Source organism: Lingula anatina, chromosome 5, assembly GCF_051362555.1.
Source record: "Lingula anatina isolate TDL-2025a chromosome 5, LinAna3.0, whole genome shotgun sequence".
NCBI lineage: Eukaryota > Metazoa > Brachiopoda > Lingulata > Lingulida > Lingulidae > Lingula > Lingula anatina.
In genome coordinates, this window is record NC_141771.1 from 23105218 (window position 1) to 23126342 (window position 21125).

The following is a 21125-nucleotide window of genomic DNA, read 5'->3' on the forward strand; positions in this document are numbered from 1 at the left end:
TTACCAAATGGCCGTATGGTTTCCCAACCCTGCCCCACATGGTCAAACAATAGAGGCCGTATGATAATTACAGGGTAGGGGAATCCCCAAGCAATCCTTATCGGACACCCAAATTAGTCGGTTTAACGAACACGGTCTGCCCCTTCTTAATTGCCTCACTTAAGGTTTCTATTATAGCTGATGCATAGAGATTGCTATCGACACGAGCAAACAATACCGGGTTATGTATCAACTGCAACAGAAGACTCGAGTAAAGGCAAGTCGAATATTAGAACAAAAGTCTGAAGAACAAATCAGGCTTAGTTTTAAAACACGTATAATATAATCGAACTAAAAATTACCTGTTCGCTCAAAGAGACGTGTTTTTAGTTTTAAGGCCACCAATTCATCATTCTTGGTCAACTCCTCGTCTATAACGTTCATGTGGCGCAGGTCAACCTTTGAGATACGTCCACTTCGTGGCTTATCGGCAATATTAAACAAAAATTTGAGTGTCGATTTATACCGTTTACTTGGCAGCTGACACGATGGCATGGAAATCAGTGACATTAACATGTCATATTAAACAAAATACTTTTTGGCCATTTAGGAAGTCCAGATACACAAACAATCCTGTTGACACGTGACCAGTTGATTAGTTTGGATTAAAGAGTGTCATCGCAATGTTAACATTAATTTTAGACGACGCGTGTCACACAGTATTGATTATATTATAGTCAGGGCTTAATCACTGTGTTTACCCAGCATGAATAAAGCTAACCTGAACTGATTGTTAATTAATGTGAGATGACACGTGCCAACCAGTGAAGTTAGCCCGAGAGATTGTAATCCAGCTTTTTAAATTAATTTCTTTTGATGCTTTTAAGTACCGTACTCGGATTAAGAATGTGTACATTTACCCCGTGGACCATTTGAAGATTACACTGCGATTAATGCGGTGGAAAATACAATAGAGAGAGTGTATAATGATAGGGTCGCTAAACGATTGTTGACGGCATATAGTAACTAGCCTAATCCCTTGGTCGCCTGGGTAGCCACGCCCCCTTAGAGTACTTATGTAAACAAACGGTCTCCCGTAGCGAACTATCCTTTTGTTCAACAGCTTCGCGCGTGCAGCTGATTATGTATGTAGTGACACTATAGCTAACTGCATATAAATTTGTGCTAGCTGTTATTTGATTCATTCTGCTGTGTCAGATGTTGTGGATCAGCCCACTGGATCGTTGACTTCTGTTTTTCTGAAGATTGGTGGTGCAGATTTTGAGTGCTTAATTATGTACCCTCCTTCTAACAAGAGAAAGGGGAAGGGAGATAAAAAGAGAGAGTGTCAAATGAAACGGGTAATGAGTAATACATTACATTAAATAAAGGGACTCGCGGTGGAAGAAACGATAGACTGTTTTGCATCAAGGTATGCCATTATAATCCGACATGGCCCATAACATGATCCATAACATGACTCATTGTTGTATGCCTTATATTTGTGCCGACTAATATTTTACTCTCGTTCATTTCGTGAAACTATTTCCTTAAAATAAAGTTTTGCCTGTATAAATTAAATTTGTGACATGAAGTAATTAATAAAACGCGCCTGTTGAAAAGGGGGCTTTTCGTAACTAATAAAAGTTCACTATTCAGAAAAATATCGTCGCCGTTCGTCGCCGCTACCTTCAGAAAAGCGTACCCTCCGCGTGGATCACCGGCATTTTTGATTATCTGACAAATTAGGGCAATTTACGTTTTAGCTAATAATTCTGAATTTACTAATATTTTGGACTAAATTCGATGTCAGATTCATAGCAATGACGGAGAGCCGACAGAGTAACTGTTTAATTTTCTAAACTAATCAAACTAGAACGCGTGGCGATAAAATGTGTCGCTAGATCTTGTAAACACTCAGCGAAATGCACCTAGTGACTATATTCAACGTGCCGTCACTTAATTGCTTTCTCGATTTCATTAATTGACGATAGTAATTGCAGATAACAAGGAAGAGGAAATGCTGAAGACAAAACAACGTCGGGTCTTTGTGTGACTTTCTCCCTAAACACTTTTTATGTTGCTGTCAAAGAAAAAGGAGTCTAGATAGCGATTATTTAAACCACTGCTGCTGCTTTTGCAGGTAGACTTCCTCGTTTATCATTTAAATGCTCCCCTCCCCCAGCAGACCCAACTTGATGCATGTACGTCTTGGTAGCTATAGTACAGATCTTGGTTCAAGTAATGAAAGGTTTAAGCACAAAACGATAATTTGAGGCTATTTTTTCATTCAAGACAAAATAAAGTATCTATGGTGTGTGACAATAGGGACTTTACAAAGCTTAATTTGTCCTTAAATATATATTCCAGTAGCATAGGCGAGCGACGTAATTGTAACCTCAACTTGAGGTATCCTCGATGAAAGCGGAGTACAAAAATTAACTTTTTTAAATATCGATTACAACATGCTGTACAATGATATTGAGACTAAAGGGTTTAATGGACTTCTTTGCCTTAAAAGCAATTCATTTCAAAATTAAAAGAAACAGTTTTTTTCGGGGAGCGCGGGTAGACAGTTTACGTCAGGTGATTCGTTAAAGTCGAGGAGTGTTTCACTATCAAATGTGTAAATCATATATGTCATAAAACACTATAAGAAAGTTTTTTGTTACGATCTGCAACATTTGTTCATTTATATAGCAGGGCGAAGTTAAAGCCAGAGGTAAATAGAACCTAATACCGTAATCCTCCTCGTCCATTTATTTAAATCGTATCAAAACGTTTGATACACAATGTTCATTAAATTAATAATTTTAGCGATTTATTAAAACCATATTGGTACATAAAAGTTTAAGATTAGCATAAGTTAAGCAACAACTAGTATGAAGAACAACACCCTTTTTAAATGAGGCAAGACACCCTCTTCACACTGATTATAACCTTGAGAAAGACATTATGCAACTTAAGGTAAAGGAGTTCTTTCATCTCGTGTGTGAAAACAACACATTCTTTGTCACTTTTACAAGACAATGGAGGCGAGCAAGTAGAGTAATTACAATACACAATAAAAAGGACATTAGTATAGAAAGCTTACTTCGGGTCAGCCCTTTGCTTGTTCGAATGAAAGAGATACCTGTAGATATCGCGCCGCGACTCCCTTTATTAAACCTTCGTGTGTTTGTGTAAAAGTGTGAAAGACAGGCAACGGTCTTTAGTCGCTGTTGATATTGTTCGCGATTAATATTGAAGTATAACTCCTTCGCCTGCATGTAAACGTGTTACTTTTCCTCATGTTCTCTATATTTCTTTTAGGTGGTTGAGACAATGGGATGAGATCGATAAAAGTAAAGGTTAATCTAAACAATTAGATGCGATTTTTGTGAAATGACTTATTAAGTGATGTGCATGTACCTAGCATGTTTAAATTCTTGAATTTCTAATTTGTTAAATCTTTCATACACGGCCTCATATATGTATTACTCTCAGGCCTTCGATATTATTGTGTTACACGGGACTCCTGGAAACCTGAAGCACAGGTCTACGGAGTCTTGTTATCCTTCATGCAGTTTTATGGCTGGGATGAACACTGCGAAGTAGAAACAGGTTTTACTTAGCTTTACTTGATGCACGACAGTTTAAACAAAACCAGTCTGCAAGGCTTGCTTTGATTTGGCGTTACCCTTACACTGGTTTAAAAAGAAAAAATATAAATATGTTCGATGGATTAGATGCCGGCTTTGTTATATTTTAACATTTGCATTTGCACAGTTACACAGATAATATTTTTAAGTTGTCTGTCGTTCAGCACGCATTATAGGCGAGTAGCTAAATAGTGACGGTGATCAATCCAAGCTCAATCTTGGCAAGTATCGTTTACAAAATAGATCATGTTGAATAAACTTAATTACGCTTTAATAAATAATCAACACATGGTTCGGTTATTGTCACTTGAAAGCTTTCGATCAAAGACGTTCAATGAAATCACAAATCATTTGACGATTAAAAAATGGACATGTTCAAGGGGCAGTTTTTGTTTCAGATAAAGGGACTTCAGGTTCAGGTAGAGGGTGCAGTTACGTGTTTCATCGGATGATAGCATCACGCCCTAGGTCTAAGCGAGTTGAATAGAAGCTTTTTATCCAAACATCCTATTCCTAACTACTGAGTTAGGACAAAGGTCTAGTAACATGCACTGTGCAATGACTATTAATGGATCAGACGCATACTTGATTGTTTTTCCTCTGGTGTCGCACGTATGCATCCTTTCTTGAGTGATCTAAAACAAGTCGCTAGTGTACCATGTTTCTTACTGTAGCAAAATACGTTCGACATGGTGTTTCTGAACGGCAGCCGGAGACACAGTAATTGTATAGGCATGCTTTAAGCTTGTTCGAGAGACAATAACAGTCGGGTTTAACAATAGATAGCGACCATAGTAAGACCCCCTCCTATTTAACTGATGATTTACACTTTTAATTGACCGTACTTTCGTATATTGTATGATCATACAGCCAGACTTCCCCCTGTTGCACGTTGTAGTTGGATTGTCATTGCGCCTATGTCAATGCACCTCATTTAATTTCAATATTATAATATAAGCATAATATAAGTAATATGTTATTTCCTTATTCCTCTTTCATTATCATTCATGTTTTATAAATACTTGAACGCTTGAATGCAGATATTTCAAATTAAAACGTAAGTACATAAATAAATTATACATTTATAAATTAATGCAATAGGAATTTTTTGAGACAGATTGATGCTGACGCTCATGCATTTCAACGAAACAAACAATAATTAGTTCAATTTTTGACTGCGGAAATTTCATATAGGATGAAATAACTGATAACAAATTAAATAGCAGTTTGTTAGCAACACTAAAAACCAGCTGCGCGTGCCAAACTAGTGAACAAAAGGACAGTTCCCGCACAAAAATGCAGTAGTATTGAAGTAGCAAAGAAGCATTAACGCAGTAGTGGTGTGGAGCATATTTGCAGTAGAAATGCAGTATAGCCTACTGCAATTCTACTTCAAAATTTACATAGGGTTGTACAGAGGAGGAGCATTAATGCAGTAGATTAGCAGCATGATAGAAGCATGTTTCAAATATGCTAATTAGCTCCCAAATCGAAGCAGATTTGAAGCATGTTTGCAGTATGATTGCAGTAGTCTACTGCACCGGAGTATCAACTTCGTTTTCGTGCGGGTTCGCTTCGCGTGGCACGCCTTAGCATGGGTTTAGCCTCTTCAAGCTATAATCCTATCGCCGCAACAAACAATAGGGACCTTCTGGCTGATGTATCCTGCTGTTAATTACACTTAGTTACAGCGGATTGTCACGCTCGCGCTGGGCCACAGAAACCGGCGTCATGGGGTTCACACGTATTAAGTATTGTGTTATTCCACCTAAGCTATTGTGTTTGTGCGTTCGAATTTTGAAGGGATTTATACGGCTCTCCATTGTTCGTCCGCCCCCTTCTATTCACAAGATAGGGATTAAAACATTTCGAACGTGGTTACACCGGTGTACAACGGAAACAAAATTATTCCGACCACTGTATGAAGAAGGCCTTTGGTTAAGTTTGGGCTTTAGATCGCCACCTCCATTTCCAAGTCCATGTGTGACACCGCCGCCTCCTCCTCCTTTCCCAAGCCTCTGTTCGACACCCTTACCGTTGAGTTCTACATGCACAACTTTACCGCCACCGGTCACGTACACAGTTCCTACTTTGTGTCCTACAAAATCAAGGAATTCGTCTTTCGGCCGGCCACCTCTCGCCTTGTCAAATAAAGAAATATTCGAAATTCGACAACGGGCCAGTTCACCAGGCAACTTTTGCGTTCAGTTGATGGGAAGGTTGTTTACGATTGATGAACGAATACGAAAGGACAGAAATGTTACGGGTGTAGATCGGCGAGATCCTATATGCAAATATAGACTGAAGTATATTAAAGATATGGCTAACAAAATGTTTATCACTGAAACAACTGACAAGTCTTTTTGGAAAAAATGCATTTCGTCTATGAACAAAGCTGATAGAAATATAAGGACATACTATAAAAATAATTTCAATCTTGTTAATAATATGTATATAGTAAAGACAGTTTGAAGCATAATAAATATTACATGTACAAGTACGAGTAGTGTTTTATTTGATCTTTAATAAATTCATAAATTCATTTATTAAACTCTATGTAAATTCAATCAATTCATAGCTACAATGTACACGAAAATTGCTGTCATCACCGAATCTTTTTGGTAAAGCGACTTTTAAAAATCACTGTTGGCAAGTTCTTATACTTAAAATCTCCGTATCAGAGTAGAGTGATCAAAGTAGAGTGAAGCCACCGCGCATTAAAGGTCAATTAACGCTTGGACGAACACTTAATTGCGACCACGCTCACCTTCGATCTTTATCTCAGCGAGCTAGGGTTAGGCTCTTTTGTTAGCAGAAATTTTGTCACGATAATTGCCCGACGGGCAGGGTATGGAACTATTGTTAACAGAAACCAAACAGCGAATGGATGACAATGTTATTTCCATAGTTACCGAGCCAGGCCGTCCGCACAACCCGCAGCAACCCGGAGGGTAAGTAAGGGGAGATTCCGGCGGCACTGTATAACCATTGTTAATCCAAATATTAACATTATGTTGTGCAAGGGCAATAGCTCAAACTTCATTCGAACATGCAACATTCCAGACCCCTGTTCCCAAAACCCCTGCCAGTATGGTGGTACATGTATACGTACCAACCGTTACTATTGGCCGTACACTGGCTACAGATGTAACTGTCCTTACTACCGCACTGGGCAGAAGTGCGAGTACAGCGCCTACGGATACCGTAAGTACATTTTCCTAATCAAATAGCAGCATTTTTGTCACTGTTTTATCATCTTTTAATAGTAACAGATCATCTATGTAGATTTTCACATTAACTATAATTAAACCATTAGAGTAATATTAATCGAATTGATAATGAATCCGTGTACCATTTAATAATGTGATTAAACACCTGTTAGACAAATAAACAATAAAATATAACAATAAAAAACTGGTATTTTATAGATTATTTCATTTAAACCATTATTATAATTATTTCATTATTTCCTATTCTACAGAAGAAACCACTGCGGCAGAAGAAATCACAACAACAGGTAAAGGCTATCATTCAGAAAACTCCTAAAAAAAAAAAAAAAAAAAATATATATATATATATATATATATATATATATATATATATATATATATATATATATATATATATATATATTTATATTTATGAATTGATTGATATTTGTCATAATATGATATTAGCAGGATCTTTACGAAGTCAACCATTTTGTGCCATATATCACCATTTGTAGTGTTAACCATAACAAATTTAAATATTTCCATTTTATGTTCAGTAGCGCCTGAAGCAACTACTTACGGTAAGTCTGCCTACTGCATGTGCATTTATTTGTTCTAACATTATTACTGCAACCAGGGCTTTGAAGTAGTTTTCACAAGTGTATAAACTTATGGATATTTGCATTTGTAAAAAAAAAATATTTACATAGTGTTACTCTTAAAAAGGTTGGAATTAACATTCTGCATAATCTGCGTCTAACATTATTGATAAATTCATTGATGATGTGCCAGTATTTATGGTTAAAGATGTTTTGCAAACCTCCAGATCACCAATGCAATGTAATGGTAGATGTTATGTTTATGTTTGATTCCAGACCCCTGTTCCCAAAACCCCTGCCAGTATGGTGGTACATGTATACGTACCAACAGTTACTATTGGCCATACACTGGCTACAGATGTAACTGTCCTTACTACCGTACTGGGCAAAAGTGCGAGTACGGTGCTTATGGATACCGTAAGTTGAAAAATATCGGTTGAATAATGACTTTTTTAATTGTATAACTGTATTTAACGATGAACAATCCACCAAATTGTTTTAACTCTAGTTTAACGGCCACTAAGCAAAAAAAAAAAAAAATGCTTGGGCATCTGTTAGGGTTTCCAACATGATAAAGATAAAATATACAAAATTTAAAGATTACAGTAAAACACTTACCGCTAGCGTGAGTGGTTGAGAATGTTCATTGAATTACAAACTATATTACTAAGCATTTATGCATGCTAAAATGGCAAATAATAATCCAAATTACTATCTTTGAAAATTGCAACTCACCTTTTTACTGATGTCTGCCCTTAAGGCTTCGTTCACATGCAATGTCTATTTTCTAAATTCTATTTTCTATTCGCGCTATCTTATGATCATGGTCTGCGCCCTGAATATCCCGCCGCGTAATTACTGGCAGCGCGAGCCAGTTACTTATAGTAACTTATAGTAACTGGCTCTCGCTGCCAGTAATTACGCCGCGGGATATTCAGGGCACAGACTGTGATCATAAGACATACCGCGAATAGAAAAAAGAATTTAGAAAATAGACATTGCATGAGAATGAAGCCTAAGTGTTTATATAACAAAACCATCTTGCTGATGACTTAAAAACGTGCAACAATTATATATATATATATATATATATATATATATATATATATATATATATATATATATATATATATAGTGATAGTAATAATTTTGTTTCTGTTGTACACCGGTTTAACAACGTTCGAAATGTTTTAATCCCTATCTGGTGAATAGAAGGGGCGGCCAAACAATGGAGGGCCATATAAATCCCTTCAAAATTCGAACGCACAAACACAATAGCTTAGGTGGAATAACACAATACTTAAGACGAGCGAACCCCATGACGCTGATTTCTGTGGTCCAGCGTGACAAGACAATCCGCTGTAACTAGGTGTAATTAACAGCAGGAAACATCAGCCAGAAGGTCCCTATTGTTTGTTGCGGCGATAGGATTATAGCTTTAAGAGGCTAGAACCCATGCTTACGCGTGCCACACGTAGCGAACTGTCCTTGTGTTCACTAGTTTGGCACGCGCAGCTGATTATGTTTTTAGTGTTGTTTACAAACTGCAAGTAAAATTTGTTATCATTTAATTCATCAAATATGAAATTTCCGCAGTCAAAAATTGAACTACCGGTAAGTATTGTTTGTTTGATTGACATGCATGAGCGTCAGCATCAATCTGTCTCAAAAAATTCTTATCGTATTAATTTATAAATGTGTAATTTATTTATAAACGTACTGCATTCTATGATAATGAATGAGGAATAAGGAAAGAATATATTACTTATACAATACTTGTATTATAAAATTGAAATTAAATGAGGTGCATTGACAGAGGCGCAAGGACAATCTAACTCCAACGTGCAACCGGGGAAAGTCTGACTGTGTGATCATACAATATATGAAAGTACAGTCAATTAACAGTGTAAATCATCAGTTAAAGAGGAGGGGGTCTTACTATGGCTCGCTATCTATTGATAAACGCGCTAAACCATGCCTATACAATTACTGTGATCATCGTCACTGTTTAGTTACTCGCCCATAATGCGTGCTGAACGACAGGCAACTTATACATATTATCTGTGTTATTGTGTAAATGAACACATTTAGTTAAATTATAACGAAGTCGGTGATTTAATCCATCCAACATATTTATATTTGTTCTTCTAAAAACCAGTGTCAGGTTAACGCCAAATCAAAGCAACCCTTGGAGACTGGTTTTGTTTAAACTGTCGTATATTAAGTAAAGCTAAGTAAAGCCTGTTTCTACTTTGCAGTGTTCATCCCAGCTATAAAACTGAATGAAGGATAACAAGACTCCGTAGCGAATTAATTTTCACAATGCCCTGTGTTTCCAGGAGTCCCGTGTAACACAATAATATCGAAGAGTATGGCCTGAGAATAATACAAATATTAGGCCGTGTATGAAAGACTTTACAAATTCAAGAATTTAAACATGCTAGGAACATGCACATCACTTAATAAGTCATTTCACATAAATCGCATCTAATTGTTTAGATTAACCTCTACTTTTATCGATCTCATCGCCTTGTCTCAACCACTAAAAGAAATATAGTGCACATGAGGAAAAGTAACACGTTTACATGCAGGCGAAGGAGGTATACTTCAATATTAATCGCGAACAATATCAACAGCGACTCAAGACCGTTGCCTGTCTTTCACACTTTTACACAAACACACGAAGGTTTAATAAAGGGAGTCGCGGCGCGATATCTATCTCTTTGCTTCAAACAAGCAAAGGACTGACCCGAAGTAAGCTTTCTAAACTAATTTCTTTTTTATTGTATATTGTAATTACTCCGCTTACTCGCCTCCATTGTCTTGTAAAAGCGACAAAGATTGTGTTGTATTCACACACAATTTATAAGAACTTTGCATAACTCCTTTGCCTTGTTGCATAATGTTTTTCTCAAGGTTATAATTAGTGTGAAGAGGGTGTCTTGCCTCATTTAAAAAGGGAGTTGTTCTTCACATTGGTTGTTGCTTAACTTATGCTAACCTACTCTGTACAAATATGGTTTCAATAAATCGCCAAAATTATGACATTAATGAACATTGTTTATCAAACGTTTTGATTTAAATAAATGGACGAGAAGGATTACGGTATTAGTTACTGTTTACCTCTGGCGTTAATTTCGCCCTGCTATATAAATGAACAAATGTTGCAGATTGTAACAAAAAAAAATATATATATATATATATATATATATATATATATATATATATATATATGTATATATATATATATATATATATATATATATATATATATATATATATATATAACTTTATTATAGTGTTTTTATGACATATGATTTACACATTTGATAGTGAAACACTCCTCGGCTTTAACGAATCACCTGACGTAAACTGTCTACCCACGCTCCCCGAAAAAAACTTTTTTTTTTTTTTTTTTAATTTCGAAATAAATTGCTTTTAAGACAAAGAAGTTCATTAACCCTTTAAGACTCATTGTCATTGTACAGCATGTTGTAATCGATATTTTAAAAAAGTTTTGTACTCCGCTTTTCAGTGTTCATCTTGGTGCTTTCATCGGGGATACCTCAGGTTGAGGTTACAATTACGTCGCTCGCCTAAATCCATATGCTACTGGAATATATATTTAAGGACAAATTAAGCTTTGTAAAGTCCCTATTAGCACACACCATAGATATTTAATTTTGTCTTGAATGAAAAAATAGCCTCAAATGATCGTTTTGTGGTTAAACCTTTCATAACTTGAACCAAGATCTGATATGCAGTGTACTATAGCTACTATGACATTCCTCAAGTTGGGTCTGCTGGGGGAGGGGAGCATTTAAACGATAAACGAGGAAGTCTACCTGCAATGATCGCTATCTCGGCTCCTTTTTCTTTGACAGCAACATAAAAACAAAAAGTGTTTAGGGAGAAAGTCACACAAAGGCCCCACGTTGTTTTGTCTTCAGCATTTCCTCTTTCTTGTTTACTGCAGTTACTATCGTCAATTAATGAAATCGAGAAAGCAATTAAGTGACGGCACATTGAATATAGTCACTAGGTGCATTTCGCTGAGTGTTTACAAGATCTAGCGATACATTTTATCGCCACGCGTTCTAATCTGATTGTTTGGGGGGGGGGGGGGCAGTTAGTGGTATTTGTATGTGTACTTGGATAAAATAAAATAGTCCAGAATAGTTACACGTTTGAGAAGTTGAACATGAAAACGTTTTCGACTGATAATAAAAATACATTAGGAAAAAAACGAAATAGAATGTTTGGAAATTTAAACAGTTACTCTGGCGGCTTTGAGTCATGGCTATGAATCTGACATCGAATTTAGTCCAAAATCTTAGTAAATTCAGAATTATTAGCTAAAATGTAAATTGCCCTAATTTGTCAGATAACCAAAAATGCCAGTGATCCAAGCGGAGAGTACGCTTTCCTGAAGGTAGCAGCGACGAACGGCGACAATATTTTTCTGAACAGTGAACCTGTATTAGTTACGAAAAGCCCCCTTTTCAACAGGCGTGTTTTATTAATTACTTCATGTCACAAAGTAAATTTATACAGGCAAAACTTTATTTAAGGAAATAGTTTCACGAAATGAACGAGAGTAAAATATAAGTCGGCACAAATATAAGTCATACAATAATGAGTCTATTTAAAGTATAATCCCTCCTGTTATGGGCCAAGTCGGATTATAATGGCATAACTTGATGCAAAACAGTCTATCGTTTCTTCCACCGCGAGTCCCTTTTATGTATTGTATTAGTAAGTTGATTAATATTTTTTTTCAGAAACGACAGAAATCCCCAATTTGACCACAGAAGAATATGTCGGTAAGAACATTCACGATCATTTTTTTTTTTTTATGTCCTATACCATATTTTATCAATGTATGCAATATATATTGAGCATTCCATTTTCTTTTCAATCTGCCTCTTCAAAATTATCCTGACAAATATTTCTGTCCTATTTCCATTATCTTACAGGAGTGCGTTTAGTTGGTGGAAACAGTTATCGTGAAGGACGAGTAATGGTCTACTACGACGGACGCTGGGGAACAATATGTGACCATGAGTTTGATGATAATGATGCTCGAGTTGTATGCCGCATGCTTGGATTTGGGTATTTTTTTTTCAATCTGTTGCATCGATTTTGCATTGTTTATTATATTCAACAATCATTCAATTTATATGGTTATTCCTCTGTTTTAAAGCATCTTACCATTAAAAACTCGCGTCATTCCTCTCTAGTGACCGATACGCCAAGGCTTATGGCGGCGCCTGTTTTGGTGAAGGCAGCGGCAAGATCTGGCTGAATCACCTGCACTGTCAAGGGACTGAATCATCCCTAGCTCATTGCTATAAGGGATACGGCTGGGGGAATACACACTGCTCACATAGCGAGGACGTCGGGGTATCTTGTGGTTTTTCGTACACACGCTCCTGCACCAACTACAATTACACTACGGGTAAGTGAATTTTTCGTTTTCAGTATTTGTGGTGTTTGCTGCAGGCTAGTGTTATTGGTATATAGATCAGTTGCCCCTTTTTGGGCATTTAAAATATTTGTCGTAAAGACGCAGTCTTTTTTGCCCACCCATTGATTCGATATGATGTGGATACAAATGGATTAATACACACACTGCAATGCACAAAATGAGACCAATAACCCAACATTGTATTACCATTTCATGTCTAAACGATGACTAGGCCTATAACTTACTTAACATAATTCCAAGCAACAATGCTTACACCTCAAAAGATCTTACAATAATAGTTATATTATAGTTGAATGTATATTATAGTTAATCATTCGCCAATCTTATCTTTACTCTACCATTGTCCACCCCCAGGTGGTCCTCCAACTGCACAAGTTGAGACGACAACAACATACGGTACAGTATTCCATATATATTGCATTTCATCTATGCTATTGCACTCATGAGGTATATATGTAAGCTAATTACAACAACAACAACAACAACAACAATAATAATAATAATAATAATAATAATAATAATGGCAATAATAATAGTTTGTCCATCTCAACAAAAAATCAGGGTTTATGTCTTTTTGTCAAAAAAAAAAAAAAAAAAAAAAAAACATTTATGATCTTCCCCTCTTGAGTAATTTTCAAAACGTAAGTGTGCATGACAATTCCTCTGGTTTCAATCTATTTCGTTATCTTTCAACAGATCCTTGTTCTTCCCGACCATGTTATTATGGAGGCACGTGTGTCCCACAAAGATCGTATTACTGGCCTTATAACTATGTGGACTACAATTGCACCTGTCCCTGGGCTAGATACGGGAAGAGATGTGAATATTATGGTGAGTATTATTACTGGCCTTATAACTATGTGGACTACAATTGCACCTGTCCCTGGGCTAGATACGGGAAGAGATGTGAATATTATGGTGAGTAAATGGGATGGTGTTTACGTGGGCAGTATAGTTTATTCAACTTAGGGCATATCAATTATTCTACACATACACATATATATGTGTACATATAATTATCGCTCATGTATGGCATGCTGTGAATCTTATTTCATTTTTATTTACAATTAATACTTAAGTATCCTGTAAATACACGAGTGTGCAAAATGTAATGGTACTAAACACCTGGATTAGTTTAAAGCGCTGCATGGCGGATGATACCTTGTCTTTTATCTCCAGGATGGCCAACAACCGAGAGTCCTATGACAGAATCAATTACGCCAAGTATGTGTATTATGTATTGTAGTTACTAGCTTTATTTGCTTAATGTAAATATTGCAAACAGATGTAAATGAAATGCAATTTAAGAGAGGTCTTTTGGTGGAGAAAAAAAAAAAAAAAAAAAAAAAAAACGGGCTTTTAATCCGAGTACTGCATTGCAATTATACACCATAGAAACGTGAGGCAATGTGGTATTTATTGGGAATGCATTAAAGAAAAAAGACGATAGACATAACAGATCGTTTAGTGGTTTCATTTACGGCAATAGCTGTATTTACATTCAAAAATGTTTTTCTTTGCAGTGGATATTCCAGTTCGTTTAGTTGGAGGCTACAGCAACAGAGAGGGACGTGTGGAGGTTTACTACAATGGTCGCTGGGGGACTGTGTGTGACGACAACTTTGACTCTAATGACGCTAGGGTCATATGTCGCATGCTTGGATTTGGGTACGAAGAACGCTTTATATAATGAGTGATATTACAACATGACACAAGCTTTAGTTTAAAATTTGAAATTTCAAATTGTATTGATTGCACTGTATTGATGTGTTAGATTGAGTTACCACAAACCCATCGCACTAGCTGGATCGATCTTACTCTGTGGCGCTTCCTGCCTAAGCGATATCAGTGTAATCGGCTGTTATACAGTTTGTCACCTTGGGTAATTAGGGGGTAGTTGAATATTGAGTAAGCGTGCCAGACATTTAAGCCGCTTGCACTGAATGCAATTTAGTGAGAATCCCCACAGAGTTAGATTGATCCAGCTAGTACGATGGGCTTATGGGAACGCACCCTTAGTATACCATTGAGCAAATGATAAATAAACGGGTTGGCCAATAATAGTTTCGTTAGTGGCATGGAAAGACACATTTTATCCAGCGTTTTCCATACAATAACTTTATAAAGCGTAGATTGATGGAAATGGGGCATGTTAATGGCCATGTAGTATCTGGGGATGTCAATTCCTATATTGCCAAACATGTGGATAGATTGTATGCTTCCTGAATGATGAGAGATGGTTCCTGCATTAAAGAAATTGTGCTCTCAACATGCAGTCCATATATGTGCCCACGTTTATATCGGAAATAGTACTGTACATACAATATGCAACTGTAACTTTTTTTATATCATATGTGTAATTTTAACTTTGTAGCGATCGGTATGCACGCTCGTACGGTGGTGCTTGCTATGGTGCTGGCAGTGGACCAATATGGCTAGATCTTAAATGCAGCGGCTCGGAGTATTCCATTGCCAATTGCAACTACACTGGCTGGGGCATAAACTATTGTGGCCATCAGGAAGATGCTGCGGTGTCTTGTGGATACTCCTACTCTCGAAGCTGCCCAGGTTCTTCTCAATACGGTGTGTGTATTGATTAACGTCGAATAAGGATAATTATCGTTTTTAGATACCGCTGATCATAGTAAACTTTGTCGGGGTGGCCTCAATTGTAACTAGAAAAGCACTCCGAGAGCGCAGACCTCCGCCTAGGCAGCGATTTTTTGATTATATTGATTATTGTTTGATTATTGATCCGGATCACTACCAAAAACTAATCATCTCTTTCTTGGCCCACTTCTGACAGTTCCTGAAAATTTCATCAAAATCGGTCTATAACTTTTTGAGTTATGTTGATGACAAACAAACAAACAGACGGACAAACAGGGGTGAAAACATAACCTCCTTGGCGGAGGTAATAAAGAAGAATAGTCCTCTATTTTGGATCTACTTTCTTAATTGATTTTGATAGTCGCAAAATCATTCGTTTTGATGCATTAGCTATAATCCACATTCTGAGCAGCAGTCCTGAAATATGAAAAAAAAAAATATACAGTGTACATGATGTGTAATTTGAAAGTAATAAAAAAGCTAACTTACCAAAATTCTACAATGTAGTGCGTTGATGTACCCAATAAAGATCCAGTTATTGATTTACTTGTCTATTTACAGAATATTTTTATTAAAACCCAGCCTTTTACGGAAGTTCATGTATTCCATAACATCAACATAGCACCAAACGTTGCAACTGCATCGCTGCCATTTGACATTATTCCACTGATTATGAATTGTATCCTTTTCTCTGATTGGTCACAAATAGTGACGTAGTCTTCCAATAATGTATCTTTAAATATATCTTTTTAAGACATAACTTTAAAGTTGTTAAAATGCTTCTTCCTTTTTATCTCTATTACAACTTAATTTGACCGTTTTTGTGTGCTTGTTTTTAGGTCGACAAACTACTGAAAATCCTACCACTGAGACGACTTCTGCATACGGTAAGCCTTTCATGTCTAGCCCTTCTTATTGTTATAACCTCATTACAGCTATGGCATGGATACGTAATGGTTTTACAAGATTTTTAAATCAGCTTTTTTATGAAATATTACTCCTTGCATATACTAGAGGAACATGATTGATAAAAACCTAGCGTATTTCAAAGTGACCTCTGCTTTTACCAGCACTCCTTTACTTCTTAAATAAAAAATGACATCTTAACTTTTTACCGTCTGAAATTTCCAAGATCCCATTCCAGACCCCTGTTCCCGTAACCCCTGCCAATATGGCGGCACATGTGTACGTACCAGCAGTTACTATTGGCCGTACACTGGCTACAGATGTAACTGTCCTTACTACCGTACTGGACAAAAGTGCGAGTACAGCGCTTACGGATACCGTAAGTTGATTTTTTTCTATCAAAGTGAGATTTATTTTTCATAATATATACATATTTAAGAACCAAAATACCCCCCAGTTTACATAAAACTGTTGTTGAAGTCTGCTTTAGGAAATATGTCAGGATAATATTTGTAAAAATAATGCGAAAGGTGGAAGTATATACTTTTTTGTCGTGTGCCAAAGCACCTGTAAGGCTAATCAACAAGTTGAAGATTAAAAAAAGTATATGGTTTAACGAAGAGTTCAGTACACTTTTCAACAAGCAGTAGTCCAATGCGATGTAACAAATGTTTATTAGCATTCTTATGTATTTTTTTATGTTCTACAGCAGAAACCACGGCGACAAACGAAATCACAACTGGTAAAGCATTCAGTAAAACTATGTGCATGTTTATAAATAAGAATGATCAAACTCTCAAGCCAAGAAAAAAGTTTGACAATTTTCATTTTTGTTCGAACTACCAAGCTAATGAGCGTTTTTTTTTTTTTTTTTTTTTTTTTTTTTTTTTTTTTTTTTTTTTTTTTTTTTTGCTTGTTCATTTTGTGTGGTATTATATGTAATAATATTATGAGTCCTCAACATTTTAAATTCATAATATTTACTCAAATAAAAAAAAATCAACTAATTCAACTACGTGTATATCGTGTCATAAGCCAAAATGCAGGTTTTTGAGCTCTGATATTGAAATATTTCCATTTCATGTTCAGCTACCCAGGAAACAACTACATACGGTAAACACTTCCTGTTGCACTTGTCTTCGTTTATTATGGTGTTATTTCTTTTGTAAAAGCTGTGTGGAAGTTGCTATAAGTACACTCATGAGTTCAATGAGCTGCGTACAAGTTTTTGTAAGTACATTATAACGTGTAAAATATATGTCGGGAATCGCCTGTGCACGTCTCGAAATGCCATTCTATTCTGCCAGTAGTTTAAGTTTCTGAAGATTAACATACTATTGTGTCAATGTCATGTCTTGCACCTCATTTAAACATCTACAATTCCAGACCCCTGTTCCCGTAACCCCTGCCAATATGGCGGTACATGTATACGTACCAACAGTTACTATTGGCCGTACACTGGCTACAGATGTAACTGTCCTTACTACCGTACTGGGCAAAAGTGCGAGTACGGCGCCTACGGATACCGTGAGTACAATATGTTTGGTGCAGTACAATAGTGTTTGCTACGATAATACGATTCTGTGTCTATAGATTCCAGAATTCGTAGGCGCATATTCATTTAACAGAGCGAACTATTTTTTTTTTTTTTTTTTTTTTTTTTTGATATTGATTCAGTATTGAAGTTTCCCAGATGGACGAGCACAACACAGTTTTTTTTTTTTTTTTTTTTTTTTTTTTTTTTTTTTTTTTTTTTTTGCAAACTGTTTCTGAATTTTTTGGCACAGTACTCCAGAGGCGCTTATATGACGTGAAATCATGATGCGAGTAAATGTATTCATGCTGACTTTGGTAAAAAAGGAAAGATGCTCTGCTGATAGCAACAAGTAATTGCACAAATTGTAATATACGAAATTGATTTTTTTTAATATTTATTACGCTTTTTCAGAAACAACAGAAATCCCCAATTTGACGACAGTAGAATATGTCAGTGAGTAAATCGACCATTTTTATTTATTTATTTATTTATTTATTTATTTATCTATTTATTTTTATATTATTTATATATTTACTTAAATGTTGTATCACATATTTTATTTTAATCACTTTATGTTAACGTTCCAGCAAGACTATGAGCATACAATTTAATATCTCCTGGCATATTGCATTCCATTTCTATTTCCTTTGTCTTTCAGGAGTGCGTTTAGTTGGTGGAAACAGTTATCGTGAAGGGCGAGTAATGGTCTACTACGACGGACGCTGGGGAACAATATGTGACCACGATTTTGATGATAATGATGCTCGAGTTGTATGCCGCATGCTTGGACACGGGTATTTTTTTTTTTTTACATCTGAAGCATCGTTAATGACTCTGTTCAACAATCTGCCAATCGCTTCTTTCTGATGAATGTTAACATGTGTTGTAGTGTAACTTATAATTATTGAATTAAAAACTGTTTAGTTGTGTTAATGTGTTGGAGCGAAAGCTCTCAGATACTCATTCAGCTCATTGTGTAGAACTTGAACATTTTTAAGATTCACCAAATCTTCACCAAATCAGATTCATGAAATACCGCGTCATCTTATAATAAAATAACATCACTTCGATTAACCAATACTTGTATCCATCCCGCTCTAGTGACCGCTACGCCAAGGCTTATGGCGGCGCCTGCTTTGGTGAAGGTAGCGGCAAGATCTGGCTGAATCACCTGCACTGTCAAGGGACTGAATCTTCCATAGCTCAGTGCTATAAAGGATACGGCTGGGGTAATACCCACTGCTCACATAGCGAGGATGTCGGGGTATCTTGTGGCTTTTCATACAGACGCTCCTGTACCAACTATAATTACACTAGAAGTAAGTGAACCTAACGTTTCTGATTTTTGACTTGCGAAATTGCTGCTGGATTAGTATTTATAGACCTAGAACTAAAGAGCTTTGTCACGGAGGTACACTGTATTTTCCCGACTATAAGTTATTTTTACCTGCATCCTATTATTTTTGTTCAGTTTGTTATTATAACCTCAATTTTCACGCATTTCTTAAAGTTGAAGCAATCCTTTAAGCTACCTGTATTAAAGTACTGTTTTTGATCATTGGACACCACTGTAAGAGACGTGCATAGTACAGGGCAAATATAACAGTACCATACGTATCAATATGATAAAACATGTACAGAACATAAGAGAATAAAATACGTCGATGCTAAATCATCGAAAAATGACACAGACGACTTTTGTGAAATCCCCATTAATTGTAACGTGCTATGTCTTTTATTTCGTGGCTTTTTTATCGGTCACTTATGGCGATTTATATAGCCTACTTTTTTACTCCAGGTTGGCCATCTACCGAAAGCCCTACAATAGAAACGGTGACACCACCGAGTATGTACAAGTTAATCACAATATACCCTAATCACTAAGAGTATTTAGCTGTAAGCTTAATGTCGTCGAAGGAATGGGTTTATTCCTGAAGCTCTTTGGAGGGGGTAGGGGTGCTTGATGCACTAAAGTACCTATTTAGCGTAGGGGGTATGATAAGACGTGAAGTTTATAAAGTCAAACAGATCTCACTGGTTGTTCCAGTTTGTTTAATTACATCAGTGCAGAAATTTGTATGATGATTGCGTGCTCGTTTTATGGATTTTTATGAGGCCCTTGACTGTTTATTGGTATGTGTTATATGTATTTGTTAAACGTCTTCTCAACAGACCCTTGCTCTTACAATCCGTGTTACAATGGAGGTACTTGTGTCCCACGGAGATCTTATGACTGGCCTTATAACTTTGTGGACTACAACTGTACCTGTCCCTGGGATAGATACGGGAAGAGATGTGAATATTATGGTTAGTATTATTACTGGCCTTATAACTTTGTAGACTACAACTGCAACTGTCCCTGGGCTAGGTACGGGAAGAGATGTGAATATTATGGTATGCCACGTTTCAAAATTCATATCATATCACATAATATTTATGATTAAGGCTTCATATTAGGCGATAACCTGTTGGTCCTTGAGGTGTTATCTAATAACAGTGCAGAGACTGACGCATGTAGATAAATAGTGTCAGTAAACTTTTGATAAATCCGTCACTGAACAACAGCAACATACCCGGAAATATACTTCTGTGCTGAATGGTGCAATCTAATGTGTGTCAAATAATACATTTAGTTGTTTCTAACTCAGGATGGCCAGCTACCGAAAACTCCACAACTGAATCGGTAACATCAAGTATGTACAGGTTTATTATATGTTTTAATTACTGCCCGTATTATATCAATGATATAGACACTATATTTAACAAAGTGCAAATATTTTCGACTCTGGTTATGGCAATGATTGTCTTAAAATATTTTAATAAAAAAACATTCTTATTGCAGCCGCCCCAGTTCGTTTAGTCGGAGGCTACAGCAACAGAGAAGGACGTGTGGAGGTTTACTACAATGGCCGCTGGGGCACTGTGTGTGATGACGGATTTGACGATAGAGATGCTAGGGTCATTTGCAGCATGCTTGGATTTGGGTACGGACAATAATAAATATATTTGCTTGTAAACATCACGATATGTGTGGTCATTTTTATTAACTTTGATATGTATTGTTACATGTTTTTGTAAAGAGACAAAATATGTACACAACTACGTCTATATTGTCGTGGGTAATTATCATGGTGCTTATCATTAAAAAGTAAA

The 21125-nt window shown here is 36.3% G+C and overlaps 1 protein-coding gene across 1 annotated transcript in view; it reads left to right on the forward strand.

Moving 5' to 3' along the window:
* Positions 1-21125, forward strand: part of LOC106169470 (scavenger receptor cysteine-rich domain-containing protein DMBT1-like) — a 66251-nt gene that overhangs the window by 8332 nt on the left and 36794 nt on the right. Inside the window, exons 20-42 of the mRNA XM_087014092.1 lie at positions 6684-6824; positions 7102-7137; positions 7390-7413; positions 7708-7848; positions 12213-12254; positions 12408-12543; positions 12672-12889; positions 13274-13315; positions 13616-13750; positions 14099-14143; positions 14443-14587; positions 15294-15502; positions 16369-16416; positions 16674-16814; positions 17145-17177; positions 17525-17548; positions 17822-17962; positions 18384-18425; positions 18631-18766; positions 19074-19291; positions 19771-19818; positions 20145-20279; positions 20815-20956. Coding sequence (XP_086870218.1) covers positions 6684-6824; positions 7102-7137; positions 7390-7413; positions 7708-7848; positions 12213-12254; positions 12408-12543; positions 12672-12889; positions 13274-13315; positions 13616-13750; positions 14099-14143; positions 14443-14587; positions 15294-15502; positions 16369-16416; positions 16674-16814; positions 17145-17177; positions 17525-17548; positions 17822-17962; positions 18384-18425; positions 18631-18766; positions 19074-19291; positions 19771-19818; positions 20145-20279; positions 20815-20956 — 2422 coding nt within the window. The remainder of the gene's footprint in view (positions 1-6683; positions 6825-7101; positions 7138-7389; positions 7414-7707; positions 7849-12212; positions 12255-12407; positions 12544-12671; positions 12890-13273; positions 13316-13615; positions 13751-14098; positions 14144-14442; positions 14588-15293; positions 15503-16368; positions 16417-16673; positions 16815-17144; positions 17178-17524; positions 17549-17821; positions 17963-18383; positions 18426-18630; positions 18767-19073; positions 19292-19770; positions 19819-20144; positions 20280-20814; positions 20957-21125) is intronic.